This window comes from Clinocottus analis, unplaced genomic scaffold, assembly GCF_023055335.1.
Source record: "Clinocottus analis isolate CAN_PGR_092001 unplaced genomic scaffold, fCliAna1.0.p SCAF_11, whole genome shotgun sequence".
NCBI lineage: Eukaryota > Metazoa > Chordata > Actinopteri > Perciformes > Cottidae > Clinocottus > Clinocottus analis.
In genome coordinates this window covers 8,419,497-8,444,710 of record NW_027175832.1, presented here as the reverse complement: position 1 = coordinate 8,444,710, position 25,214 = coordinate 8,419,497, and the positions used below count along the sequence as shown (strand labels likewise).

The window sequence follows — 25,214 nt, the reverse complement described above, 5'->3', positions numbered from 1 at the left end:
CAGACGACCTTCAAACCGGCCAACAAATGGAAAACTGTCTCTCTATTTATTTTTATTGCTCATAGAGCTGTAACCCGAACCAAGGTTTCCTCTGCTCTGTGCTTTGGTTCGGTCCTTCCCATCAAAAGCCCTCGTGACGTCATGAGTCACTGAGGTGGAAGTTGGATCACAGGTCTTTCTTTCTTTGACTGAGTCTCATGCAGCCCTGGGCTCCAGTCCACACATTTTACCTCATGGAGGGTTTTTTTGGTGGGGTGAGAGTTGTCTTTGCCTCACCATGCTGCCCTCTGGTGGTTACAACTGAAGCTCACTGCACTTAATGACTGATACGTTTGTAATTTGATAGTTTGTAATGTTACATAACAAATAGTTGTTATTTGATTTCTAAAGTATCCACTAGCTGGAGGCAATAATTTACATCAGTGTTCATTTACCAAGCAAAATGGTAAGTTTGTTTTAATTATGGCTTACAAGGTGAAATGTATTTGTAACAGTAAATAATGGTCTTTCTTTTTTAAGAGGAACACTGTAGGCCGGGTCACGAGTGAAGCAACACTGCAGCTGTAAAATGAATCTAAGGCTTGTAATGCATTTACATATTTAACTAATTACATTTGGGGGCAGAAAAAAATAAGATTTTAATACAATGATTCAAGGAAATATACAAGAAGCAGTTGAAACAAGATACAATCATGGCAGTATAAACTAAAGCAGCAGGATGAATGGAGAGCAAACAGTCAAATCAAAACTCAGGTTCGGACACACAAGGTTAATTAAAACAAAGACATTCATGGGAACAAATCCATCAGGTCTGTTAATGTGGCGTAGAATAAGAAACGATTAAACGCGTAATCCGTCACTGCCAGAAGTATGAAACACATAGAAACACACAAGTTGGTCCAGTCGGAGTTTTGAATGTTAAGATTGCATTTTCTATTGAGGCAGGGAACTGGATGAATGGATATCACTGTTTAACTTTCCCCTGTTTGTTTGTTTTCTCTGAGCTCAAATGGAACTAGTGCAATATAAATGCATTTTTAACTAAAGTGTATTCTCTCTGTATATACATAACTGCCATTGTGGATTATTTACTGTTTGTATTACTGTTTTACTGTTTATTTATATTACTTGCTTTATTTCATTTTACTATGTGTCTATTGTGTGCACTTTACCTGTCTGCTGCTGGAATCCTACAATTTCCCCACTGAAGGACTAATAAAGGAATACCGTATTTTATCTTATCGCCTATCTGGCTCATACTCTAGTCCAGCAGGTGGCGGTAATGCACTTCTAACGGTAGTCGCCACCAACATTCAACAAGTCGAAGAAGAAAAGGTAAAGTGACTCGTCATCAATCCGCGACTAAACACGCAGTCTTTGGTCTCCACAGTTCACACGTGAGTTAAACTACATTCTTTTGCCTTCCACAAATTCAGGTTGTAATGATTCACAGTTTTTGCATGAATTTAGCTTCAAGTATCATTTAAATCGTCTCTAACAGTTTGCTGACGACGTCCACTTGTTTTGAAGACATATAGCTTAGAGCCAGCTAGTTAGCTAGCGAGCTAGTTAGTGCTCCACTTCTCTCTTGCAAGGAGAGTGAGTACTTTGTACATTTTAGTAGGATTAGTGTTCAGAACCAATCGCAAAGAGGATGTGTTTGATGAACCCAGAGAATGTGGACTTGACCGCCAAATACTAACGACAACTTTGTTGTTGTTCACATTTTTAGCCGGACGATCTCACTGAGCATCGTCTCCTCACAAGTCAAACCTGAACGCTGTTGAGTCCAGGCGATGTTGGAGAAAACAGAGGAAAGGAACCGACAGAACATCAAAGGAATGAAGAGGAGACACCCTGGTGAAGATGGAGGAGGGAGGGAGAGGAGAGAAGGAGGAGGAGGAGGAGAGAGGAAGAGGAGAGAAGGTGAAGGAGAGAGGAAGAGAAGGGAAGGTGAAGGAGACGGTGGCCAGAAGCGCCTGGATCCCTTGAGCGTGGGCTATTTCCGCCGAGTTGGGGACAGACTCGGCGAAGGCTTTAAAGAAAATGAGGAGAGAGGTGAGAGGATCATTTTTCCAGGTCATCTGAGGAGGTAGAAGCCTGGAAGTTGGGAATGTGCATCAGAAAGGCACACGACACTAGTAGATCATCGTATTAGAAGAAAAATTGGCATTTTATAGTGAACAGAAAAATCTTGAAGTCACGTCAGCTTCTGAACAATCCAGAAGAAAACAAATTCTTTTGAGTTATTGGTAAGCAATTTCAAAATGTCACCTCAAGGAAATTGTGACTCACGGTTATTCTATCATAAATGAACCAATTGACAAGTCTAACTGGCAGATTAATCGGCGATGAGAACAATCGTTAGGCGCAGCTCTGCTCTAAATTAATTTGGCATTTCAGAGAAAATGAACTTCTGTTACTAATGGGAAGACAAGAGGAAGACATGTGAAGTAGCTTTACAGAAACCAGATTGTTGAAGTGCATTAAAAAAACATGCTCTCCAATGAGTTAACCCTGTAAGTTACTCTTTGTAACCTGGTTACTAAAATACATATAAACACGCAGTCGCATATTCATGACATCTTGTTGCCCTCACAATGGTTTAATATCACTCTGCTTATCGCATCATTTTACCAGTCAAAATTACTCAGCCAATTTATTTGAATTATTCAATATTGTCAATGCTTCCACAGAGATGTTTGTGGAGAACGTCCTGATCGAAGTCAAAGGTAAAGCGGCGCTCGTGGCGATGGACCAGACGGGCAGCATGGTCCTGCAGCGGCTGCTCCCGCTCTGCAGCCCTGGCCAGGTGGCGGAGGTGCTGCTCGAGCTGGGTGGCCCCGAGGGGTCCGGGTTTAAGGCGGTTTCCTGCGACCGGTGTGGCGGCCACGTGGTGGAGAGCGCGGCCCGCCGCATATCCGGGTGGACGGGTGAGTTTACGTGCGTCGTTTCGAGGCGGTAGACTGCTCGTGGTTGAAATGAAATGCTTCGGAATGAATATGTGAATAACGGCTCTCACCTGGCGTTTGTGTTATCCAATAATGTTTTAGAGTCGTCGAGTACAGAAGAAGACGAAAAGGAGAGCTGGGACGCGTTTGAGGCCCAGGTGTTGTCTCTAAGTCAGGTGGTGAGGGACAACATCACAGAGTTCATCAAACACGTCCATGGCTCACACGTGGTCCGCACACTTCTGCATGTGCTGGCGGGTTGTCTCGGACCCCCACGCACCGAGTCTCGTCCAGGTACGCGCCCACACAGACTCTCAGCTTTACCTGACACATGGGTTCTCTCTGGGGCCCACATGGAACATTTAGCACTCCTGCTATAATTATTGTTTGTCTTGTCTATATTTGAGAGATGACCACGGGGGGAAATGTACAGAATGGTTAAGATGAGGAAACATGCAACTAAGAAGCTAAGAAGAAACTGTATAAAACAATTATGACTATGATTATATGATAAACATGAAGTCTTTTTCGCTGTGACTTCTTTAATGTGAATTCATGGACGTTTATACACGTTGACTGAGTCAAATCCTTGGCCGAGCTGTAACCAGCAGTCATTAACTTCTCATTGAGTTTAGAACACCAGCACATCGCCTCAGGCAGTGTCTTCGACTGAATTCTGAGGGGCAGAGTTTAAAAAGCCCCTAGCTTAATAACGCTGCTGCCGGTGAATGTCAGTGACCCGGCCCAGACTCTAGTCCACCGCAAGACTTCATCTTTGAAAACAAGTGATTTTGTCTTTTTGGTGTGGTAGTCACCTCAGCTGTCTCTGCTTCTTCTTCTTTTACAAGACAAATAGGAAGAAAATCAAACTTTTGATCTGTCAGTGCCAGTTCTTTGAGAGGCTGTCCCAGTAGGGGATACACACACACACACACACTCACATACACACACAGAGAGAGACTTGTTTTATGCATTCACGTCGTCTTGTGTTATTCTTTTTTTTCCCCAGGTGCAAAGGGACGCAACATTGTCCCTCAGTTGACAGACTTTGAGATTCCCGCGTCGTTTTGGTACGAGCTGAAAAGCCTGACGGACATCTTGCTGGACAACGTTAATCGTGAGTCGTCTTTCTTCAAACCCAATTCTTTCATCGTGGAGGGAAAATCACACACTATCTGTATGTATTTCTGTTCACGTATTATATTTTGTTATCTGGATAAATAGTTAATTTATGACTTTGAATATTTTAAAGAAACAAATAAATAATTACAAATAACTAATAATTCTAGTTCTACTGTTTGTGTGCATTACACATTTTGAATGTGTAGTATATGTAGGTGTGATTGTTGGCCAGGGAATATAAAAAACCTAATCTGGCAGACATCCTCAGTTCAACACTGTCAGTTGAATCGCGCCTCCTCCTTCTACTCCACTGGCAGCCGTGGCAATTTCTTCTTGGAATCAGAAAAAAATAACATTAAGCCCTGTTAAATGCAGGCGAGGACTTTAGAAGAGTTAAAGGGGGAGAGAGCGCTACACCCAAGGGCATATTTTTTTAGTTCACCATCTGAATTTTGCTTGGAATTCAAACAATAAATCCAACCTTGCCATTTAATATCAAAATAAAATAGTCAATAAACATCCTCAGGGCAAGTGCACGGGCTGCAGAGGAACCTAAGTGGCTGTTAACAGAGTGATCCTGCACAGGGACAAAAGGAAACCCTGTTTTATTCATCACTATAACGTAGAACACAGAGTCTCTGGATGACAGGAGAGGAGAGACCTTGTATGAGATGCATCTCTTCTAATATTCCTTTTGAAGTCACGGAGGCCTGCAGCGTTCTGCTCTAATGAACGACGGTGTGCTTGTGCTAAAAGAGAGCCGTGGTGTAACTTTGGAAACAAGAGTTTTCTGCTCTTTCTTCGTGATAAAAGCTACGGAAAGCCCTGCTTCTGTCTGCTTAGAAAGTATCATCTGCTTAAACCATTCTACTACGCCGGGTGGCGGTTTCTGACAAAGAAGCGTAGCGATTTGCTTACAGCAGGCAGAGATGGCAAACAAGCTCGCCAACCTTCCTCGTGTTGAAATCGCATGCCGACAACCCGCGAGCCGCGTACTCGATCAGTATGGACGGCATGCTGCCTGTCTGTCACGCGTGCCTTCACCACAACGCCACGTCACCGAAGTCAATGTGTTTGGTACAATCCATTACACATGTGAGCTCACTCAGCACCTTCACTCTACCGTGACAGAGCAGAATTGCATCATGGGGGCAGTTGAGTCCAGGAAGGGTTTGTGTGTGTATTCAGACAGTCTCACTGATCTAGAATACATCCGGGTGTTTGTCACTTCCACCCAATTTTTTTTGTAATGATATTTGAGAGTTTAAAAATGTGATAGCTATATATCAACAAATATAATGTAAACATTAAAAAAAAACAATCCCTTAGATTTCTTTTTTTTTTTTTTCCAAGAACTGTCATCAGGATTCTGGCATCAGCCTGGCGGGTTTATCAGTTTAGCTACGGAAGGGAATGCATTAGAGGAGAGGATCTTTTTTTAAATGTTCCCCTCTCCCTTTTGTGTCTCTCTCCTCTAGTAAGTGTGACGGATGCTGTTGCCAGTGCGGTGTTCCAGACCATGTTCACTGTGTGCCACAGAAGGCGGCCAATACTCGGCAAGCAGCTCCTCAAGCGCGCCACAGAGTACCTGGCAAGTCGCAGCGCCGCTCCGGGAGTAAGGTACGAGGCGACTCTTGCTCCGCTTTCCCTCCCTGTTGTTGTCCTGGAATGACTCGCCATGACGTGGCCTGTAACTGCCGTTTTTTTGGTTTGTTTCTGCCCTCATTTCAGTCCCCTTCTGGTCTTTCTCAAGGACCCGGCCTCCAGTCACCTCATTGAGGTAATCATACAGCTGTCCCACAAGTCGCTCCTCCGGGACCTCTACAAGAACCACCTCAAGGGGCAGCTGGTGGACTTAGCCCTCCATTCCATCGCCAACTTCCCCGTACAGAGGCTGACGGCAGCCACGGCCAAACACAAAATGGTTGGTCTTCATGTCTCCATCGTGTCGGATTAATATCAGGGTTTCTTTCTATTTTTTTATTTCAAACGTGATGCCGATCGTCTCTCCCTCTCTCTTCCTCCACAGTTTCTCCAGTTGTTTGACGAGCTGATCCAAGGTATCGAGCCCATCCTGGCCGCGGGTCACATGGGTGTGATTGTCCAACTGGCCGAGAGCTGTGCAGAGAGCAAAGAGAAACAGGAAGACCTGATCCAGTGCCTCCTCCGTGTAAGCGCCAGAGAGTGTCTGCAACTGAGACTAGATCCCTAAATCAATCTGACAGTACCCTTTTGTTTTATTTATCCGCCACTTCATGACTGAAATCGTAAAGTGCATAACGACGCGACGCAACCACTTATGGTTTTGATTTGTGGGTAATGAAAATGTTGTTGATGTGTTGCCTCGCAGGCGTTCCACTGCGCCGAGCCCGGCTCCCGACACGTCAGCTGCCTCCCTCTCTTCATGTCGCTGCTCACCTACGAGGTGTATTACCACTCTGACACCGCGGAGGGCAACATACAGACGGAGGTAAAGTCTTGATATTTCAGTTTCATATTTAGTGCTACGCTGCAACAAAACAACAGCTCTCTGATGACTGGAAGGCTCCCTTGCAGCGCACGACATTGAATAGATGTTGCGGATGCGGTGAGTTGCAGCTCTGACGATTCGTCCTTTCTAGGTACCGCTGTCCTCCATCTGTTACCATGGTTCCCGGCTGGTCCAGGCTCTTGCCAAGTTCAAGGAGCGCTCAATCCTCCTCAGCAGCCTGCGCACTCTGACCCCCGCTGACCTCCTGACGCTGGCTTCGGACCCCTCGGGCAGCCACGTCCTACAGGCCCTCATCACCACATCTAGCGACAAGGGGCGGGGCAAGATCCTCAAGAGACTGGAGGTAGGACTGCAGGACATCATGAGAATATCTTAGAAGAGGAGGCTGGTTAGTGATGTAGAAACTTTTAGCCATTATTAGTTCCCTTTGGCTGTTTTCAACATTTATTTTCGTCTTTTCATGTAATTTGTTAAAAAAAACAAACAAAGAATATCCATCAAGATGGTTGAGGCGACGCTGTTGCCTTGAAGCCCATGCTTCTGCAGCAGCGTGAACAGTCTGTGGATGGGGCGGGTTTTGTCTTTTAGAATCCTTTAGGCTCTTTGCAGGCCACTTGTCATCAATATCACTGATGCTCTGTAGATGGGTACCATTGATGTTCTTGGTGGTTGTAATCACCCGCTATAGATCCCTCCCCTCCCGTGTACATTTAATGCCAGTTTGTAATGTTTCCAGTCAGGCTGCTTCCTAATTCTCCTCTGAAAGTTTCTGATAGAAAGGCAACGGTAGCTCAAATACCCATGAGGTACGACCTAAGTATGCGAAAGAGCACTTCTCAACTACAACACTTGAAATCCTGAAGCAGATCTGCTTAAATGGAAGGGACCGAATGGGACGTTATAATCATTAAAGCTGGGATCCATCCTGCCTTTTATCAACATTTTGGTGGTGGTGTTACACCACGACCCTAACCCTGCCTTATTGTTGCTGCCATTGATCTACACCAGATAATCTTTCTGCTACGTAACTCGTTCTCGATTGTTTCCCATTTGTCCTCACAGGGCCAGTACGTTGCCATGGCTTGCTCCAGGTTGGGCAGTCGGGTGCTGGAAGCCATATGGAACGGCTCCTCAGTCAGTCACAGGCAAAGCATCGCACAGGAACTCGGTAAGACTGAGTGGCTTTTCTGTAATTCATTTTTTGATTATGTTTTATACATTGTTCCTTGTCAATGACTTCCTCCCCCGTGTCCTCTTACAGTGCTGCGTGAAAGCCTGCTGAGGTCGGATCAGTTTGCTCGCCATGTGTGGGCCAAGTTTGCCCTCTACCACTTCATCCACAGGAGAGGCCACTGGCATGAAATCCAGACCTGCGAGTCCAAGAAACGGAAGCTCTTTAGTGACATTATTGCATAAAAAAAATATTTATATCATATGTTTTTGCTATGTTATTGGATAAAAAATGAATAAAGAAAATTGTATCTTATTTGTGTGCTTTGTCTAAGCTCAAAAGGAGCATTGATTCTCATTAGTTGTAGAATTTGTTTTCACATAATTTTACTTTTTTAAATAATCTCTCATGTAAATCATGTTAACAAGTGAAGAGGAGCTGCATAAAAACAGCCATCGCAAATACATATCACAAAAATAAACATAAAATAGCATATGGCTGACTCTGTGTCAAATGAGAGTGGTTTTAATTTACATTTTAGATTTTAATTACGTAAACATGTAAATGCTATGAGAAAAAAATGCTGAAGAATTGCAGTTTTCTGCCTCTGGGAATTTACCACAACTTGCTGTGAAATGTTGTCCGGACACTAATCCAGAATGATTGAAAGGTTCAAGCAGATATGGTGTTTTATCATCACGGTCTCTTGAAAATTGCAAAAACATTGCTGAATGGGTGGATCTAAAGTGCAATTACACAAAGGAACTTTGTTCAAGACTAAATGTAAATTTGTTGCCGCCACCCAATATATTTTCAATTTTTGGCTTAAATTGTTTAACGTGATGTTATTTCAATGCAAGTGTCCGATTTATTATAGAAAATACAATGAAGTGAAATCTGTCCTGTAGCACCTTCAGAAGTCTTTCCACTGTACTGTTGCATGTAAGGACCCGCATGGCCACTTGGGGGTGCTAGTGTCATATTTATTCTGTCTGTTTGACAGCATGCATATGGCCAAAGTGCAAAACCTCCTATCTGCACTTTGTATTTTTCTTTTGTATTATTTTTCTTTTGCATTATGTATTGGTACCCCTAACAGATAGCATTCTGCAAGTAAATTTGTCAGATACTCTTCGGCCATCGATATGTTATATTTGTAAAAGCGGTTTTAGTGCATGTTAATACAAAAGATTTGGGGGAAATACATCGGCCTAATGTTGTGCTTCATCATAGTTACTCAACTCAAACTGAATCCAGGCTGCTCAGCGGCGAGCTCCTTTGGTGGCCGGCCTGCGGCAGACGCATTAGCTTAGTCACACATGGGAACATTGATTACATATTGATTTGACGAAAGGAAAAGGCCTTCATGTTGGCAGATGCTTCTGAGCTGAAAAGAAGCAGGATGGCACGTATTGTCAGTGTGCGTACAACAACAAAGCCCAACATACTCCTGGGTAATGAATACTCATACTAATTTATTCACCGTGTGACGTGATCACACAGTCGGCATGCAGTGCTCCATACCGGACATACTGCACAGACACATTATAGAAAAACACCTGCGGTCCAACTGAAGTGCTTTTTATTTTAAAATCTTTACATTATTTGAGCCCATTAAACAAATAGACATTCAATCTACTACTTTGTAATAATGTCAACAACAATGTCAACTGTACGGTCCCTTGAGGTTGTGTTCTGTTGTTGGGGATTTTATTGTTGGATTTTTGTATTTTTTATTTTTTTTTCTCCATAAAGGTAAGTCGTGGAACAAAGAAAACAAATATATGAGATGAATGAAGGTTTAGTGCTTTCTCTCTTCAGAAACATGGAGAGGAAGCGAAACAACAATATTAGAGACGCATCAATGCAAATGGGAAGAAATATTAGAAACATGTTTCCTAGTATTGCAGTGCAATACATGTCTCCAAGGTACCGTCTCAGAAAGAGGAAGTCTCTGCAAAGCAAGGTTGTTACTTTGAGGATAGTTTTATATTTTATTTTTGGTAGTGAGCTTTTGAGACAGCTCACTACAGTTAAGCTGAATAAAAGCTGGTTTGCAGGGATCAAAGCCAGAAACACTGATTACCTTTCGAAACTCCACTTCAAAGTGTCCTGGTGATGGTGCATACTATCTCCTCGGGATGAATCCTAATGTTTCTTCTTTCCCGTTGCCCTTTTTTTTCTTCAGAATAACAAGTTTCGTCAATGCACAAAAGCGGTCACCTTTTAGGATCCAAATCCCATGCCCATTAACGCATTAATAAGCATCATCATTAGCAAACGATCAAGCCAATATGAGTGAATGTAATTACAGCTTTAATTGTTTATCTCTCATCAGTGGCTCTTCTCACGCACGAGAAGCTTCTTTAAGGTCACAATCAGATTCATGACGCAGCGTCAATCACCGGTTGTTGTTGTGTCTTTGTCACGCACGTCATCACAATGTAAATCGTTGATGTGTGACTCAAACGTGTCCGTGCGGGTTCACCCGGGTTCTGTTCTGCTGACATCTGCCAGATGTTGTTTCATATGAGGGTCCTTTGAGCTTTAATCACATAAACTAATCGTGACTTGTTATTCGTGAGCGACAGGAATGCACGGTGCATACACGATGCATTAACTCCTCTTGAGTGATGCAGTACTTAAGTACTATGTGAGTTCTATGCCAGGTTCAATTTCAGCCGGGCACAATGAGCTATAACCCGGGGTCACGGTCCATCCATAGTTCACTCAATCACCGCTAATGTTGGGTGTTAGACACTCAAAGGTTTACATGTAAACTGAGATTTTTAGGCACGTATGCATCATTGTTAATTTACAGCTGTAAAATGTGACATGTTGCATTGTGGGATTGTTAGCGGAAAGCAATGTACATGCCAAGGACACTTTTTCTTTTGCCTGCACTATATAGTGCACAACTTTCATATCAGAATTCTGGCCCCCAAACATGACGAGAGGCAGTAAATGTAGAGCACTATATGGCAGATAGCAAGAGAAATCACTGCTCCCTGCCAAGAAATAGTCCCGCAAAAAAAAAAAACAGGTCTCCTTTTTCAGCCTTCAGTTTATGAATATATTGAAGAAATGAGATACAACCTGTTAAGTATTGAGCTTAAGAGGTGCTCTTTAATAGAATATAACTGTATTTATTTATAAATGTACCACTTTAAAGAGCCAGGCTTGCTGTTTCCCCCACGTTGAGTGTTTATGCTCAACTAAGCTAACATCTTCATGTGTTAGCATTGGTTCAGACAGAAAGTTCCACTAGATGCGCGTTCCCTGCCACGTCGAGACCGATACTCATCTCCATCCAGTTGCGGTTCGCTCTCACTTTTCGACCTGCCATTAGTCCACATTAGCGGAGACGTGGGGAGCACCGCATGAGGCCGTCAGCAGCCCATGATGAGGTTCATTCGTGTCCTCGTCGTCAACCTGCTGTTACAACCACTTGGCCTCATCGTTCCCTCACTCCCGCTCCCTTTCGTTGTTTGGTTATTATAGCACTGTGCATGAATAACTTGCAGTGCTCTGGAGACAAAGCAAACAAACAATATGACCTCTGGGGTCCAATGAGACCATCGGCCCTTGAAGACAAATCACACGGCGTCCCCTAGGGGTTCAGCAATGCGACCTTTAATGCCATCTTATGTCTGGCCTTCACTGCATCCTCTTCTTGCCCCGCCCTCTTCCCCCCAGGTGCACTATTACCTCCGAACTAACGTGCACCTGCACGGAATTTGCATCTCATTAGTTATGCACGGTGAAAAATAGTCTTTCTCCGCTGCAAAGTGAGCAGTAAGTTGGACAGTCTTTCGCTGGCACACAGTCGCTGTTCATTTTGTCGGCTTTTTGAGCTCCCTCTGTCTTCCCGGCTCTTGGGAAAGTATTCTTTTACCCGAAGGATCTCATCCCAGTAAATGAGTAGAATGAGTCAGCGACCGAGAGACAAGAGGGAGAGGGAGGGTGTCTTGTCACAATTTGAGAGACTGATAGGGTGTCACAAAAATAAATTGTATCATATTGTCCTCCTTTCCATCTCCGTTTCCTTCCGCCAGGCTTTCTGTGCAGCTGTCGAATGTGTGCTATTATCTGACAGTTATCTGACCTGTTTAAGGGTGACACGATCCTTCATGTGTCATCTTCTGTCCCGCCAAACCCTGCCCTTATCACCAGTCACCTTATCATGGTTTTATCATATAAACATTTATGCTGAAACTCCACATGAATGTAGGACATTTGAGATGCCAAAGGACTCTGGGACTCATCGTCTCCTTGACAACAGTCTCCAAGCAACCATTGCTCCTCAAAGCATTTCTCCAACCCCGTCTCTTTCTCGCCCGCGCTCTCTCTCCCTCTCTCTCTCTCTCTCTCTCTCTCCTCAACCCCTCTGCCTCTGCCAGTCTGCCTCCCTCTCAGGAGTCCTCCCATTTGTCCACTCCAGATAGTTACTGTACCGGCATCAGAAGCTCTCTGACGTGATCACATGTGATTGACTGCAGGGAACCGTGCTCTCGCCTCTCCGCCCGAGGCGCTTCCGCACACCTGCTGAAACTAGGGTGGAGCAGAAAGAGGGCAGGGCGACAGAGACGCTTCCATTTGTGCCAGACGCCTGCCCGTTGAACCGAAATGCTCATTTGGTGCATCGTGTGATTAAAAAAAAAGAGGATTAGCCCAATCCCTACAAGATCAATATCTGTGTGCATTGCTTACACATTATACACCACCTGGACCTAAAGGGGACAACTGTCAATCCAGAAAGCGTCTATGCAAAGCTAGCTGGTGTAACTTACTTTGCTTTTGGAAATACGTCAGGTAACTGCTAGATTTTTAGCTTTGGACAGTCTCCTATGCCCCGTCCCCCCCGACCAACGCCACCCTCATTACGCACATACGGAGTCAGCTGACACACCTGGACACCACGTTGAGGTTGAGTGAAAATATTGTTGGCAAATGAGCAGAGAAGTTGACACAGTGAGTTTAAAGTACCGTATTAACAGCTCAAACAGCTCAAGTTATAGGAGCATGGTCTAAATAGATAGCGGCAATGGATAACAGTGGATAAATGGTTCATAGTAATCAGTAAATGGTGTAGTTTTCAGGCCAAATGAAAGTATTACAGTCCACGTATACCAAATTTGTTTCTTCTTTCTGTCAGTTCATCTTTATGGGCTGGTGGGAATCGCTGCCATAGAGGACCATGGGGAAAGAATCTGCTGTTTTGTTTTGTTTTTTAACATTTTTACCATTAAGCAGGTAATTTGACTCATCTAAAAAAAAAAAGCTTGTCTTCTGGATACATCTTGAAGTAAGGACAGTTCATATTGCTGTGTCTCAGTTCCTGTTCTCCCATGATACAATCTATTTTCAACCTGAGATTATGTTCCAGCCACAGAGCGCTGACATTACATCTTTTGGCCGTTCAATCTTAAATGGGACCAACTGTCCTGAGAGACTGTGTCACAGTCTGTGAGTCATCTGATGACCTGTCATGCCATCCCTCAACCTGGTAACGGCTGTAGGCTGTAATGAGACATTGAGTTCATATATACATATATATATATATATATATATATATATATATATATATATATATATATATATATATATATATATATAAAAGACAAGACAAGACACTCATTCAGGATGTCAAACAAAACTTAATTTATTCTCAGTGGAAAGACAAGTGTGCTTAGTAGACTGTGACAAGCGAGTGAGCATGTATCAGTGATGCTGCCTCAAGCTTGACAAGATATCCAAACAACGTTTCCAGAACGTTCTCTTTTGGGTCACTTGTGTGGCCAGCCCCCTCAGAATATCAGTCTCAACACGTAACAATGCCAGTAGGTAAAAAGAGAAAGAAAGAAACACATCAAACAGCCACAGGTAGATTAGGTTTTCTCTTGTTTGTCCTCAAAAACATCCCGGTGTTCTGTGACTCAGCTTCTGATGAAGGAAAAGTTCAGTCCGGTCAATCCCTGCTTACGTCTTCTTCCTCTGAGCCACGTTGACCTTTTTTCTTTCGCTCCACATACTTCGGTAAAGGGTTCTTTGTGCTGAACGCTCATGATGCATTCAGCGTAAATATGGCTTGGGCGCTGATGTGTTATAGCCTTGTATACAAAAAAAAATAAATAATCACAGATGAATATATGCCATCGGAGGCTTCATCAAACACTACAAAATCGGTACGGGACACAGGCGGTGGATGCAGTGTGAAGATTGTGCCCCCCCCTCCCCCCTCCCCCCTCCTCTCCACCACCAAAAAGAAATGCTCAAAGGTGCATTTTTTTTCTTATTCTTCTTTTTAATAAATAAAGGGTCTTGCTAGAGACACTAGCTGGATTGTGCATTAGCTATAGGCCACTGAGGTACAGTCAACCCAGTATCATGTAACTGTAAACCTACAGGGTCACGTCTTACATCGTCTACTCGGCATGCTATAAAACAGGGTTTACAATAGGTACACATTAGAATGCTATCAGTCTCTACATAATCAGTGCGTGCTACTTGGATGTGTTTATTTGTGACCCCCCCCCCACCTCCACACACACACACACACACACACACACACACACACACACACACACACTCCCCCACCCCTCGCTTCGCCACAGTAAGCATTCGATCAGCACCTTGATGTGACTCTCTCCACTGTCACGAATGTTCTCCCTCTTGCTCTCATCAGGTGATGAGCGCTCGCTGATTCACTCGAGCTGGAGGCAGCAAATCAAGCTCACCTCCTTAACTGTGTCTCTGTTTATCTGTCCAACCCTGGCCTCCTTCTTTCTCAAAGTTTTTTTTTTTTTTTACTGATAAGGGGAACACAAAGGGTCAGGGCTGCGATCCTGTCTGATTTCGGCTACGCCAATTTAACTTTTTCTGCCACTTTCTCCCCTGTTACCTTTACCCGTCACTACTGTGTTTCCATCCTTCTGCCCCTCTAATTTGCCCCACTCATGTGGGTCTCCTCCATCTCCTTCTCTGTCGCTACATCTAGTTAACTGCAAATCCCTGCCATCTTCCAAAGTACCCTCTTCTCCCTCGCCCTCTTTCACGCCGCCTCCCCATGTCCTTCATGTAAGTAGTGTGTGAGTGTGTCTCTTCTCTTGTGTGTATGCATGTGTGTGTGTGTGTGTGTGTGTGTGTGTGTGTGTGTGTGTGTGTGTGTTTGTATCACAGTGCACTGAGGTCGTGGCAGGAGCGGGATTTCTGGCGGAGGATCTTGCTGCCCCGGTGGCGGCTCATCTCCCGGTAGCGGCCCCGATCCCGATCCCGGTCTCGACCGTACGAGCGCGGCACCAACCCCGACAGGAAGCGCTTGGCCCGGCTGGTCAGGCTCTCTCTGCGGCCCGCCCCGGGCTCGCCGTCGGTCCAGCCGGGGCCCACGCAGTCGCCCCTTGCCGTCCGAACCGCGGCCTCCAACAGCTCGTTGGTACCATGGTCCAGGGAGGCGGAGAGCTCCATGTAGAGGCAGTCGAACATCATGCTGCTGGACTGGGCCTCTGGTAAAAGACGGAGAGGAAGACGTTGGTAAGGCACACGTTTGATAAAAATTGATGCGTCACACACTGCCAGCTGCAAACGGCAATCAGAGGCAGACATTTTAAGATATTGGATCATGAAACCAGCAGCTGCTGCTTCACCACAAGATAGTACCTCTGCATCGGCAGCTCACTCAGCGATGTTTAAAAGACTCTATTAGAGTCTCAAGTGTTAATTTGAAACTTCTACGGCATCAAATTGAGACAAATGGAGCCAATTTACAGGATCTCACTCTCTGGGGAAGGGGCACTCCTCTCTGTATTGTGGGAGAAATAGTCATAAAGGTGAAAACGGTTTTTTGGGGGGATTTTCAGTCATACCAACAGTTACAAAATAAGCATTCTTTTTAAAACTATATTCTTATTCTCATTTGCACAGTGCATGATGGGCATGAAAGTCTATTCCTGACCCTGTAAATAGTAGTTTGTAGGGGTAGGGAACAGTATTGAATACCTTTTTAAAGGTACGGAATCAATCCAGTAACAAGTAGTATTCAAACCTTTCCAGTCAAAAGAGACATGCAATCGATCATTTTTATTGATCCCAGATACAGGATTTAACGTGACACGTGATTGATCCACTGCTACGACCCGTATTGACTGCCTGCACAGGTTTGTTATCAGCAGCATTTCAGCTAGCCAGTGGGACACATATTGTACCGCTAACACTTTAAAAATACTGGCATCATATTTTTACAAAAAAAACACAATCCCCAAACATCAAATAATCACAACTCAAGGTCCACTTGGTAGCTTTTTTCCCCCCGGACCTTTCAAATCATGTCGTAAACAGTCGACAGATAAACAGACTCCGGAAAGGACCGTGAGATAAAGTCCAAACGACAAGAAGATTGTAACTGAAACCATAAATTTTGATTGTTTTTGTCAATTTCAAGGTTAAGAAAAGTCCCGACCAGTTAGTGATCTACCTCCATGCAAACTGCGTCCATAAGTAAAGAAAGAGTGATACGTTTAAAAGCTTTGTATAAAGCTAATAACCATATAAATTTAAATCTAGCTTTTGAAAAAAAAAAATACATTTTAGTTTTCGCCAATATTCACAAATGTGTTTATGTAGCAAATTAGTAGGAGAAGGTTTGTTTTTTTCAATTGATTTTCATCCAGATGTCATGTTTCCTGACACTGATCAGTGTAGTTCAAAGGTCCTTCAACAAAGAGCACCGCTCCGCCAATGAGCAGCTCATACAATTTGTACATAATGTAAGAAAAACATATGAAAAAGTCTTTAAGCAAGATCTGTAAATGATTACATTTTCATCTACTTATAAATTGTACATTGATAAAGATCTTTTTTTTTCCAATTAAACCAATTAGCCTTTATTGCTAATGCTCTAAAATGAAGTAAATAAAATTAAGATGCTGTCTGTTCCTCTGTCAGAAACACTAACAGCCAGAAATAAAGAGGGTGTTGGCGAGGAAAAGGTTAACGTTGCCACTAGCTGAGTTGTATAAGCTTAAATCTCTTTGCTGGCACTTAAATGTAAAAAACAACAACAACATTATCTCAATGTGACTCCTCTGGATGAAGAAAGGTGCCTAAACGTGTTGTTGACACGGCTCAGTATCTCATCAAAATAACTCCTGCTCGTCCCTGGTCAAACACGCCCGGATGATAAGGAAAGCTGACAGATACAGATCGCTCTGCCGCAAATGGGCTCCACTGTCAGCTTCAATAACATTTTTTTCCCAACTATATTTCAGATTTTTATTTATTGCCTCTGCTCTGCTCTGCCAGAGCCAGGATACGAGTGCTCTTGAGCAGCAGTGTCCAGAAAAAAGTACTTTTAAGGTTTATTACATCTCTTCAAAACAACTATAAAACTCAAAATGACTGCAGGAAGATGACATTGCCACAGACACATTTTATGTTTCACCCCAAAATCTGCTAGAAACACCCAGGATAAAAAAAAACAACACATTGTGGTGGATCATCGTTACACAAGGGCCTTTGTTTTTTTTAAAGAGCTTTCAGTTGCATGATCTTCATCAGTCAATAGTTTGCTCAGTTTTCATGGCGATATGACTGTTGAAGTGGTACCAAGCACACTCCAGCGACAAGAAATAGAAGTAGTTCAAGCTGAAGATGATTTACTAAAAACGCATAGCCCGTGTTAGTTTTCTGAACTACAGCTCAACATGCTGCTCTGTTGTTGTTGTTGGCTGCATTTATAAACGGCACGAACATTTACTTAATGTGGCAGGTTTGCACAGTTATTACAAAAATGAAGAGAATTGGATTTGATCTGGGTGTAATAATCCAGCCGGCACAGCAGCTGTCGACCGGAGCAATGCCACCTCATGGAGTCTGAGGTAAAAACGGAGGAAAAAGACAAATCCCAAACCAGGTCAACAGGGCTTATCCTAATACCTACGACAGAAGATTAAATTGAACTAGATCTTTATAACTTGTTAAAAGAACGTTTGGGAAATTAAATTGGGGAAGAGAGAGAACAACTAAAAGAAGAGAGGAACGATGAGGAGAGCAAAGAAGATGGCACACGAGAACAACAGACGAGAGCAGAGGGGAGATTAAAAATGGAGAGGAGATGTGAGGACGCGAGGAAAAGGAAACGAGGAGGGGAGAAGAGACAAGAAGAAATGAGAGGACAAGAGGAGGCTATACGAGCGGAGAAAAGAGGGAATGAAGAGAGGGAGTCAAAGGAAGGTAGAGGTTAGGAAACAAGAGGATAAGAGAGGAAATGAGGAGGAGAAAGAAGTGTAAACAGCAAGTGTAGAGAAGATAGGCAAAGGGGAGAGTGAATGAGGAAAGTTCCCCCATAGCGGGCCAATAAAGTTGAGCTGCACTGAAGAAAGGAAACCAGAGGAAACGAGGTGAGGAGAGGAGGTGAGGACAAATGGGAGGAAACATGTGAGTCACAAAGACAGCCGAAGGAGACAGTGAAAGGGGAGGACAGGCAAGATGGCAGATGAACAAGCAGACGGGCGAGAGGAGAAAGACAGAGAGAGACAGACCCACAGAGGAGAGCGATAGAGAGACAGAAAGAATGTCGACTCAGCAAACGGAGCCAGAGTGCATATTAATCAAAGCCCTGAGGAGCAGGGCCACACCGCGGCCGCATTGAGCAAGTGAACAAATGATAAGTACAGTGCCAGTGTGACACTGGGGGGGGGTTGAGAGATAGCAGAATAAAAGTGTCACTACATGCCATAAATAGTCTTATTTAGGATCTTAGTTAGCCTGGCCGGCAGCAGGCTCGCATATCAGAAAGAGAACATGTGACCTGTCCAGAGAACATGAGAACATCCTTGTCAGGCGCCCTAGGAGCAGGGATGGAGCATTTCCATATCGCTGACCACATCGCTGCCTCTGGGGTTTTATTTATTTATATATTTTTATAAAGAGAGAATATGCTGAGTATAGGCATCCTCTCATTACTCATTCTTCACCTCCATTCCTCCCTCCTTCTTTACCTCCCTCCTTTTTTCCACTCGTGTCATTAAGAATACCCCAAAGCCGCGACCGAACGTGAGCCGACAGCGATGTGCAGGCATCGATGCACACAAATCTTTACACTTGCTGCCTCTGTTTAACTTGCACAGCAAAGAAAACCAAACAAGGATTGACCCCCGGGCTGTGGTTTCTACATGTTCAGACAATACACACACACACACACACACACACACACACACACACACACACACACACACACACACACACACACACACACAGACATGCACGCACGCACACACACATCCCAGTTTCTCTTCATCTCATCCCTCACCATTGTATGCAAGAAGTTAATCCCTAACCATCCCCAGAGACTCCATGTAGGATTAGAATGAGATACAAAGGTTAAAACAGTAAAGACAATACAAACTCACATATTATATAAGTACAGAAAAAAATAACCCCAAACATGTCTTTTTGTTGAAATACACAAGAAGACAGTTATGGCCTCCGGTAGACATTTGTTTGAGAGTCTCTGTCTCTATTGTTGATTAAGTTTTAAGGGATACCATTGATTTATTTAATGTAGTTTGATTATCAACCAACAGCCATAAACTGCATTATTAGTAACATTAACAACCTCAACTTTTTGTAGTTTTGGCAAATCACATTAAAGCTGCTTTGAGTCTTCTTTTTTTTTTTTGTGTCACCTTGTGAAGCATCAGTCATGTGGTATTCTGTTGGATAACGTATTAGCAAACTGCCAGGCATCCCATTTGAATCAGGTTTCTGGCTCTTTCCTTTAGCCTTCACCAATATATTATCGGGGACTTCAGCTTCCTAGACGACTTCTCAGACACTTATTTACTTTGAAGTTCTGCTGTTTTGTGATGCCAGTACTTTTCTGTGGTTTAATTTGGGGGTTTATTGAGAGCAGTGGGTCTCACTCATACAGCCTGGTGGGGAAAACCAAAAGAAAGAGCAAACACATAACTAAAAGTGAAAGATGTGGGGTTCTCAGTGGGTTGGCTACCAATCTTTTGGGCATCACAGGGGGTCATCTGACTCAGTGGTAACATAAAAAAACACTTTAACGCCAAAAGAGTCAAGTGAAGATAACAGTAAGTTGCCATCTGGATGGATTCTTCTCGTGAGTCATAACTTTTACTAATGTATCTCGAAGTGGAGTTCACCTCAGGTCACTGACATTTTTTTTTTTTTTTTTACAGATTACAGATGAGACGATATCAAAGCCTCCCGGGTCCAGCAGCAGGGGTCGAGGAAGGAAGTTCTGAACAGGCGAGGAAAGATGATGCAAATGAATGTACAGCCCCTCCCCTTGTGGAAAAATATCCTCAGTCTGAAGTGTTTTTTTCTCTCAAGGACAGAAAAACAAGCCACACACACACACACACACACACACACACACACACACACACACACACACACACACACACTCTCTCTTCTTCTCGTCCCTCTTATCACAGTCCTCGCTACAAAACAGCCTCCCCCATCAGCCGGTCGATGGTGAGACACACGACGCCGTGCGTCTGTGTGTGCATGCAGGCGGCGGTGCACGTATGGCGAGTACAAACATACATAAAGATAGCGAGCAGCGGCGCCCTGTAAGAGGGAGATAATCCCAGCAGAGATGTGCCGTGTGCCGAGCACCAAAGGGACACAGATGGAGCCCCTCCAGAGGATTAGATAGGGACGGATAGGGTAACGTCTACGACAGCCACCCAATAGTTGTCTTTATATTTTATTATGTGACGGTGGATTTTCTTTTATTGTACAAACAGAATGTAAACCGCAAGTACACACAAATTGCAGAGATGCCAACAAGTTTTGAGTTTTTCTACCATAAACTGTGAGTGCAAGTTCAAATCAAGGTCAAACTGTGCCGTGGGCATTTCCCCCCACTTTGTCCTTAAAACATTAATGAAATTCAGGCAATAGGGTGAGCTGCTGGTGCTACAAAATAAATCACTCAAAGTCCAACCTGGCTGGAGTCTGAGGTCTGTTCAGTGGATTTTCAGGCATCAGTAACTGCAATGGGTGCAGCCTCTCGTGTTTCTTCTTCAGTGAATTCGTGCTTCAGTTTTGCACGCCAAAATATATGAAGGGCTGTAGAGCTTGCTGCTCAACACAATTATATTTTTACCAGCGCTCAGATTAGCAGAATTTAATCAATTTGCATTCAAAACAACACAAATACATGCCTAGAGAAAAATATTCATCCGCGAGGACTTTTCAATGTTCCACTTTTCCTACATTAAATCACAGTGGAGCGTTTTAGGATTTCTTCACATTGATCGATCGAAAAATACTAATGATAACGATAAGAATCTACCGAAACGTAATACACACATAAAACACCAAATAATCAACTGCATTCATAATTTATCCCAGGGGTGTCAAACATATGGCCCGCGGGCCGGATCCGGACAAGCCAGATAGTTATTAAAATGACAGAAGAAAGACAAAAAGAAAATACAACGTCAAATTAAAACCAGCAGAACTGGAATTTGAACTACCGACCCTTTGATTGAAAGACAGACATGCTAACCACTTATCCACAGTCACAAATTGATAAGAGGACTGATAATACGAGACGTATCGCGCTACAGGCCATATTCATTAGTGGTGTTGGTGAAGTTTTGGCGTCACCAAGGAGTTCCTTGAGTAGATCCCCCTGAAAGACACCACTACACACAATTACATTGTGTGTAGTGGTGTCTGGACCGGGTCAGAGTGGACTGGACCCCTGCTGTCTCAGTGGGGCTACAGACGGTGCTCCATCAATGATCGGGAGAAAAACAGACGTTGGGACGAAATTCTGGGAGAAAGCAGCAAAATGGAGGATAACGTTTTTGTTTTATTTCACTGTATTTTTCACCGAGAGGCATTGTGTTGCAAGTCGTTAAAAATGGATTACGTCATGAAAGTGGCGTCACAAACGCGCCACAATGCGAGGGAATCTGCACAGGAGAGTGGGCTAATTTTTGGTCTTTATGTTTCTAGTTTATTGTTGAAAGACTTTAAAATAGAGTTTATAATTCATAAACCTTCACCAATGATTTAAACGTAGATGAATATTGTTGTTACCTATGCGTTATTATGCTGTGATTTTTACTGGTCCGGCCCACTTGAGATCAAAATGGGCAGCATGTGGCCCCTTCACTAAAATGAGTTTGACAACCCTGATTTATCACCTTTATAAAGAGCATCAGTTAGAGCCTTTAGTCATTATGTAACCAGAACAATAGTTTCACTATTTTGTTTATACCTATCTCTGTCTTTATGACGCTGTGACCTGAAAATCAGCAGTTTATCTTTGAAAATATCCTAATATTGTTTAATTTTTTAACATGCAGACATTTGCAGCATCACACAGGTTACACCCCAATATAGTACAAGAACATCAAAATAAAAAAAAAAGACATAGGGGGTAAATAGACAGATTAAAGTCTTTATTTCCACCACTTTAAAACAGTAATAGATGAGAGAATTGTCTTCCCACAAGGAGGTTACCAACTGAACATTTATCCTGGAATTATTTCTAAACAGCTCAGACATTTATTTTGTTTATCAAAGATAGATACCCCAAGAGTCCTTTGAATGGAAACTGGGAAGAAGATTTATGGTCAAATAACTGGGCAGGGAGACAGATGAGCCGAGGCAGAGAAAAGTAAGAAGAAGGTATATGAGTAATTAATTGTACGCGACCCACGACCATCTATCTCCAGGAGATAATATTTCTGCACATGTGTACACATAGCCACCATAATTACAAGACATTCTCAATGTTCCATTTTCATTTGGAGAGCTGCTTGAAAAAGCAATGAAATGAAGCGAACGAAAAGATTAATTTCAAATCTCTCTTTTGCTTTTCCTCTCTTGCATCATTCACCCAGCTGTGTTCACCAGAGTTGCCGTCTGGGCAGACGCAAGCTAAGCGCTGGCTGAACTCCCAGCCCGCTACGGTTAGCTTTGCTTTGCACAAGCGGGTGGCGGTTTATAAGATAACAGTGGCAGCTTTACTTTTAAACAGTGGGTCATTTGTGTGAGACAGAGGTAGACAAAAAAAGAGATTCTCATTTGTAGTGTATTTATGCGTGGATTTTATCAGCTGAAATATTAAAAACGGTTATTGGCCGATTCGCTGTAGCTAGGTAGCTAATTCAGCCAACTTTAGCTCTGTGCCCACTCACATCTGAAATGAAGGCCGAGATCATAAACAAGCTAAGAGACCAATCTGAGCGAAATCCTAACAACAATGGAGAGGAAAATGGAGCTGAAACAAGAGGTTTCAACAACCACAGAAAAGTCCCAGCACACACATTTATCCTAATATCAGATGAGAGGAATGCAGGGCATGTTTCTAAAATGAAATTAAGTTCTGAAATGTTGTTTTACATTTTTAAATACAACCCTTATTGTATGAAAGAATATCATTTATTCATTATTAGAGTATGTATTATTTATCATTTATCCAATTCAATTTGAAAACTGACAAGACTTTTTTTTAAATTTGATTTTACAGTCAGTTGCTGACATGCAATACAACTTTTAGGCTACTCTAATAAATTATGGCACTACTTTTTGACACTAAATCATAGTGCAAGTTAGACATTATTGTGATGTTCCAGACCTTTACATGAGGAAATAATCATGTATATGCTATACTATCACTTTGTCTTCACTAATATCACTATTTCTTTCAAATATATCATATGACTTTTTCTGTCTTTTTTTGTATTATCCTTGCATCATACTATGACCTTTTCATAATTATTCATGGCATTTTATAATCTGAAGTTTTTCTGACTTTCTTATGCCATGCTATACTATGACATTTTTTATGACATGAACTATATGACCTTTTCAGAGGCATTCCACCCTATGATATTTAAAATGGTCTTCTATTGGCATACTATACTGTGCGATTTCATATGACATCATACACTATTACTTTTTATTATGACATAGTCTTCAACTCTGCTGTTTACATAGGCATCAAACCTATGGCCTCTCTCACCACTAGGAGGAGTCCATAGCTTGACAGACCAGCCATGCCTGCATATGGCTGCTCAGCTATGATTGGACAATCGCTGTTTATGTTCGTCACGTACGTGCACACTTCACTTACCTTCCGCGCTGATTTCACGAGAGCGGACAAGGTCGCTCTTGTTGCCCACTAGGATGATTGGTGTGTGTGGCTGGGACTCCCTGAGAAGGAGGCGGAGCTGGGCGGTGCGGTGGAAACTCCGCCTGTCAGTCACTGAGAAGACCAGGATACACACATCACACTGTAGAGTGGAGAAGTCCTGTGGAAACAATAGCACACATGAATAAAACACCTGGATGGAGTGGATTAGCACGGCATGCATAAAGGCGAGGTCGGATGACAGCAGAACAGGTGTGAGACGTCAGGTTATGCGAGACCCTTTTCATGACATCGACGACTAGCAATTCATCCTCGAAACTCAGATTTCTTCTTATGTCCTTATTTTGTTGTTCTGCTGGAGCTGAAAAGGACACCAGTGCCAATGCCAGGAAGGCTGAACTAAATTTGTTATCATCGTCCCATAGGAGGATGCAGAGGAGTCTTTGCTCAACTCTACTGTACACAAGACATGCTTCACTTTGAATCTCCTGGTACTTTAACCATAAGAACATCCCATCGGGGCTTCTGGTCACAGAGGCTCAATTAGCCCGAGTGCTCTTGCAGCAGCAGCAGCAGCTTTGCACAGCCCTGACCGGGTCTCTCTTTGTCCTCTCTCGCGTCCTCTCCTTGATTCTATCAGCCACTTTGGGCTGAAGGTGGTTTTCAGATGTAAAATAGGTCACGGCAAGGGTTTCATGAACGTACCTTGAACAACATCCCAACTAAAGTCATCATATCAATGTCGCATCAATGGCTAAATTCCTCCCACTTAATCATTTGTTGACCTATATGCTATTTATCAAGCAAAAGTCTGCTGATTTGGTAAGTGATATGAGACTCACAGACTTTGCCATATGGTTCAGGGTTTAGTCAAATTAATACCCTGTGGTTGTGAAATGTAGAGTGAAATGCAATCCCATTTAGGATTTAAGTCTGGAGCCTGTGGTCATGAGGATTAGGTATGCACCATTTATGTCTCACGTCATTTTAGCTTTTTAAATGACTCACCTTCTTTGTTCAGAAGAACATCAACCTTTTACTTTGTGGTTGCTCATATTGCCCTTAAAGCCACTTTAAAAAAAAAACAGGTCCAATGACTATGTGTAATATGGAAGGCGTCGCTCAGGGTGACAAGACCCGCCGACAATGATTCCCCAATTTTACAGTTGCCATTGGATCCATGGAGCGTTTCAGCACCTATCAGCTCATTGTTTGTTCCAGTCTTACTGCTCTTATCAACCCTGTAGCAGGTGGCCATTTACTGAAAAGAAACTACCTGCCCAGCATCAAACAGCAGAGCAGACAGACATTGTTAGTGACTAGCTGGCTAATGTAGTC

At 43.1% G+C, this 25,214-nt stretch overlaps 2 protein-coding genes across 2 annotated transcripts in view; one reads left to right on the top strand and one right to left on the bottom strand.

Moving 5' to 3' along the window:
* Positions 1-1,338: 1,338 nt before the first annotated feature.
* LOC137782067 (nucleolar protein 9) lies at positions 1,339-8,024 on the top strand. Its single transcript, XM_068571159.1, has 12 exons — positions 1,339-1,397; positions 1,733-2,058; positions 2,697-2,933; positions 3,054-3,245; positions 3,961-4,068; positions 5,552-5,693; positions 5,805-5,997; positions 6,103-6,243; positions 6,424-6,543; positions 6,695-6,907; positions 7,627-7,732; positions 7,826-8,024. The coding sequence occupies exons 2-12, from the start codon at positions 1,797-1,799 to the stop codon at positions 7,978-7,980; spliced, it is 1,869 nt and encodes a 622-aa protein (XP_068427260.1). The 5' UTR covers positions 1,339-1,397; positions 1,733-1,796; the 3' UTR covers positions 7,981-8,024.
* A 5,994-nt stretch (positions 8,025-14,018) lies between these two features.
* rem2 (RAS (RAD and GEM)-like GTP binding 2) overlaps positions 14,019-25,214 on the bottom strand; it is a 24,701-nt gene continuing 13,505 nt past the window's right edge. Inside the window, exons 4-5 of the mRNA XM_068601142.1 lie at positions 23,859-24,036; positions 14,019-15,237 (exon numbers count right to left, since the gene is read on the bottom strand). Of these exons, the coding sequence (XP_068457243.1) occupies positions 14,909-15,237; positions 23,859-24,036 (507 nt within the window). The 3' untranslated portion in view covers positions 14,019-14,908. The remainder of the gene's footprint in view (positions 15,238-23,858; positions 24,037-25,214) is intronic.

Coding starts and splice junctions, on each gene's coding strand:
- LOC137782067 (XM_068571159.1), top strand. CDS start 1,797: ATGTTGGAGAAAACAGAGGAAAGGAACCGACAGAACATCAAAGGAATG. Junction 4,069..5,551: donor CTTGCTGGACAACGTTAATC/GTGAGTCGTCTT, acceptor TCTCTCCTCTAG/TAAGTGTGACGGATGCTGTT. Junction 6,544..6,694: donor AGGGCAACATACAGACGGAG/GTAAAGTCTTGA, acceptor CGTCCTTTCTAG/GTACCGCTGTCCTCCATCTG.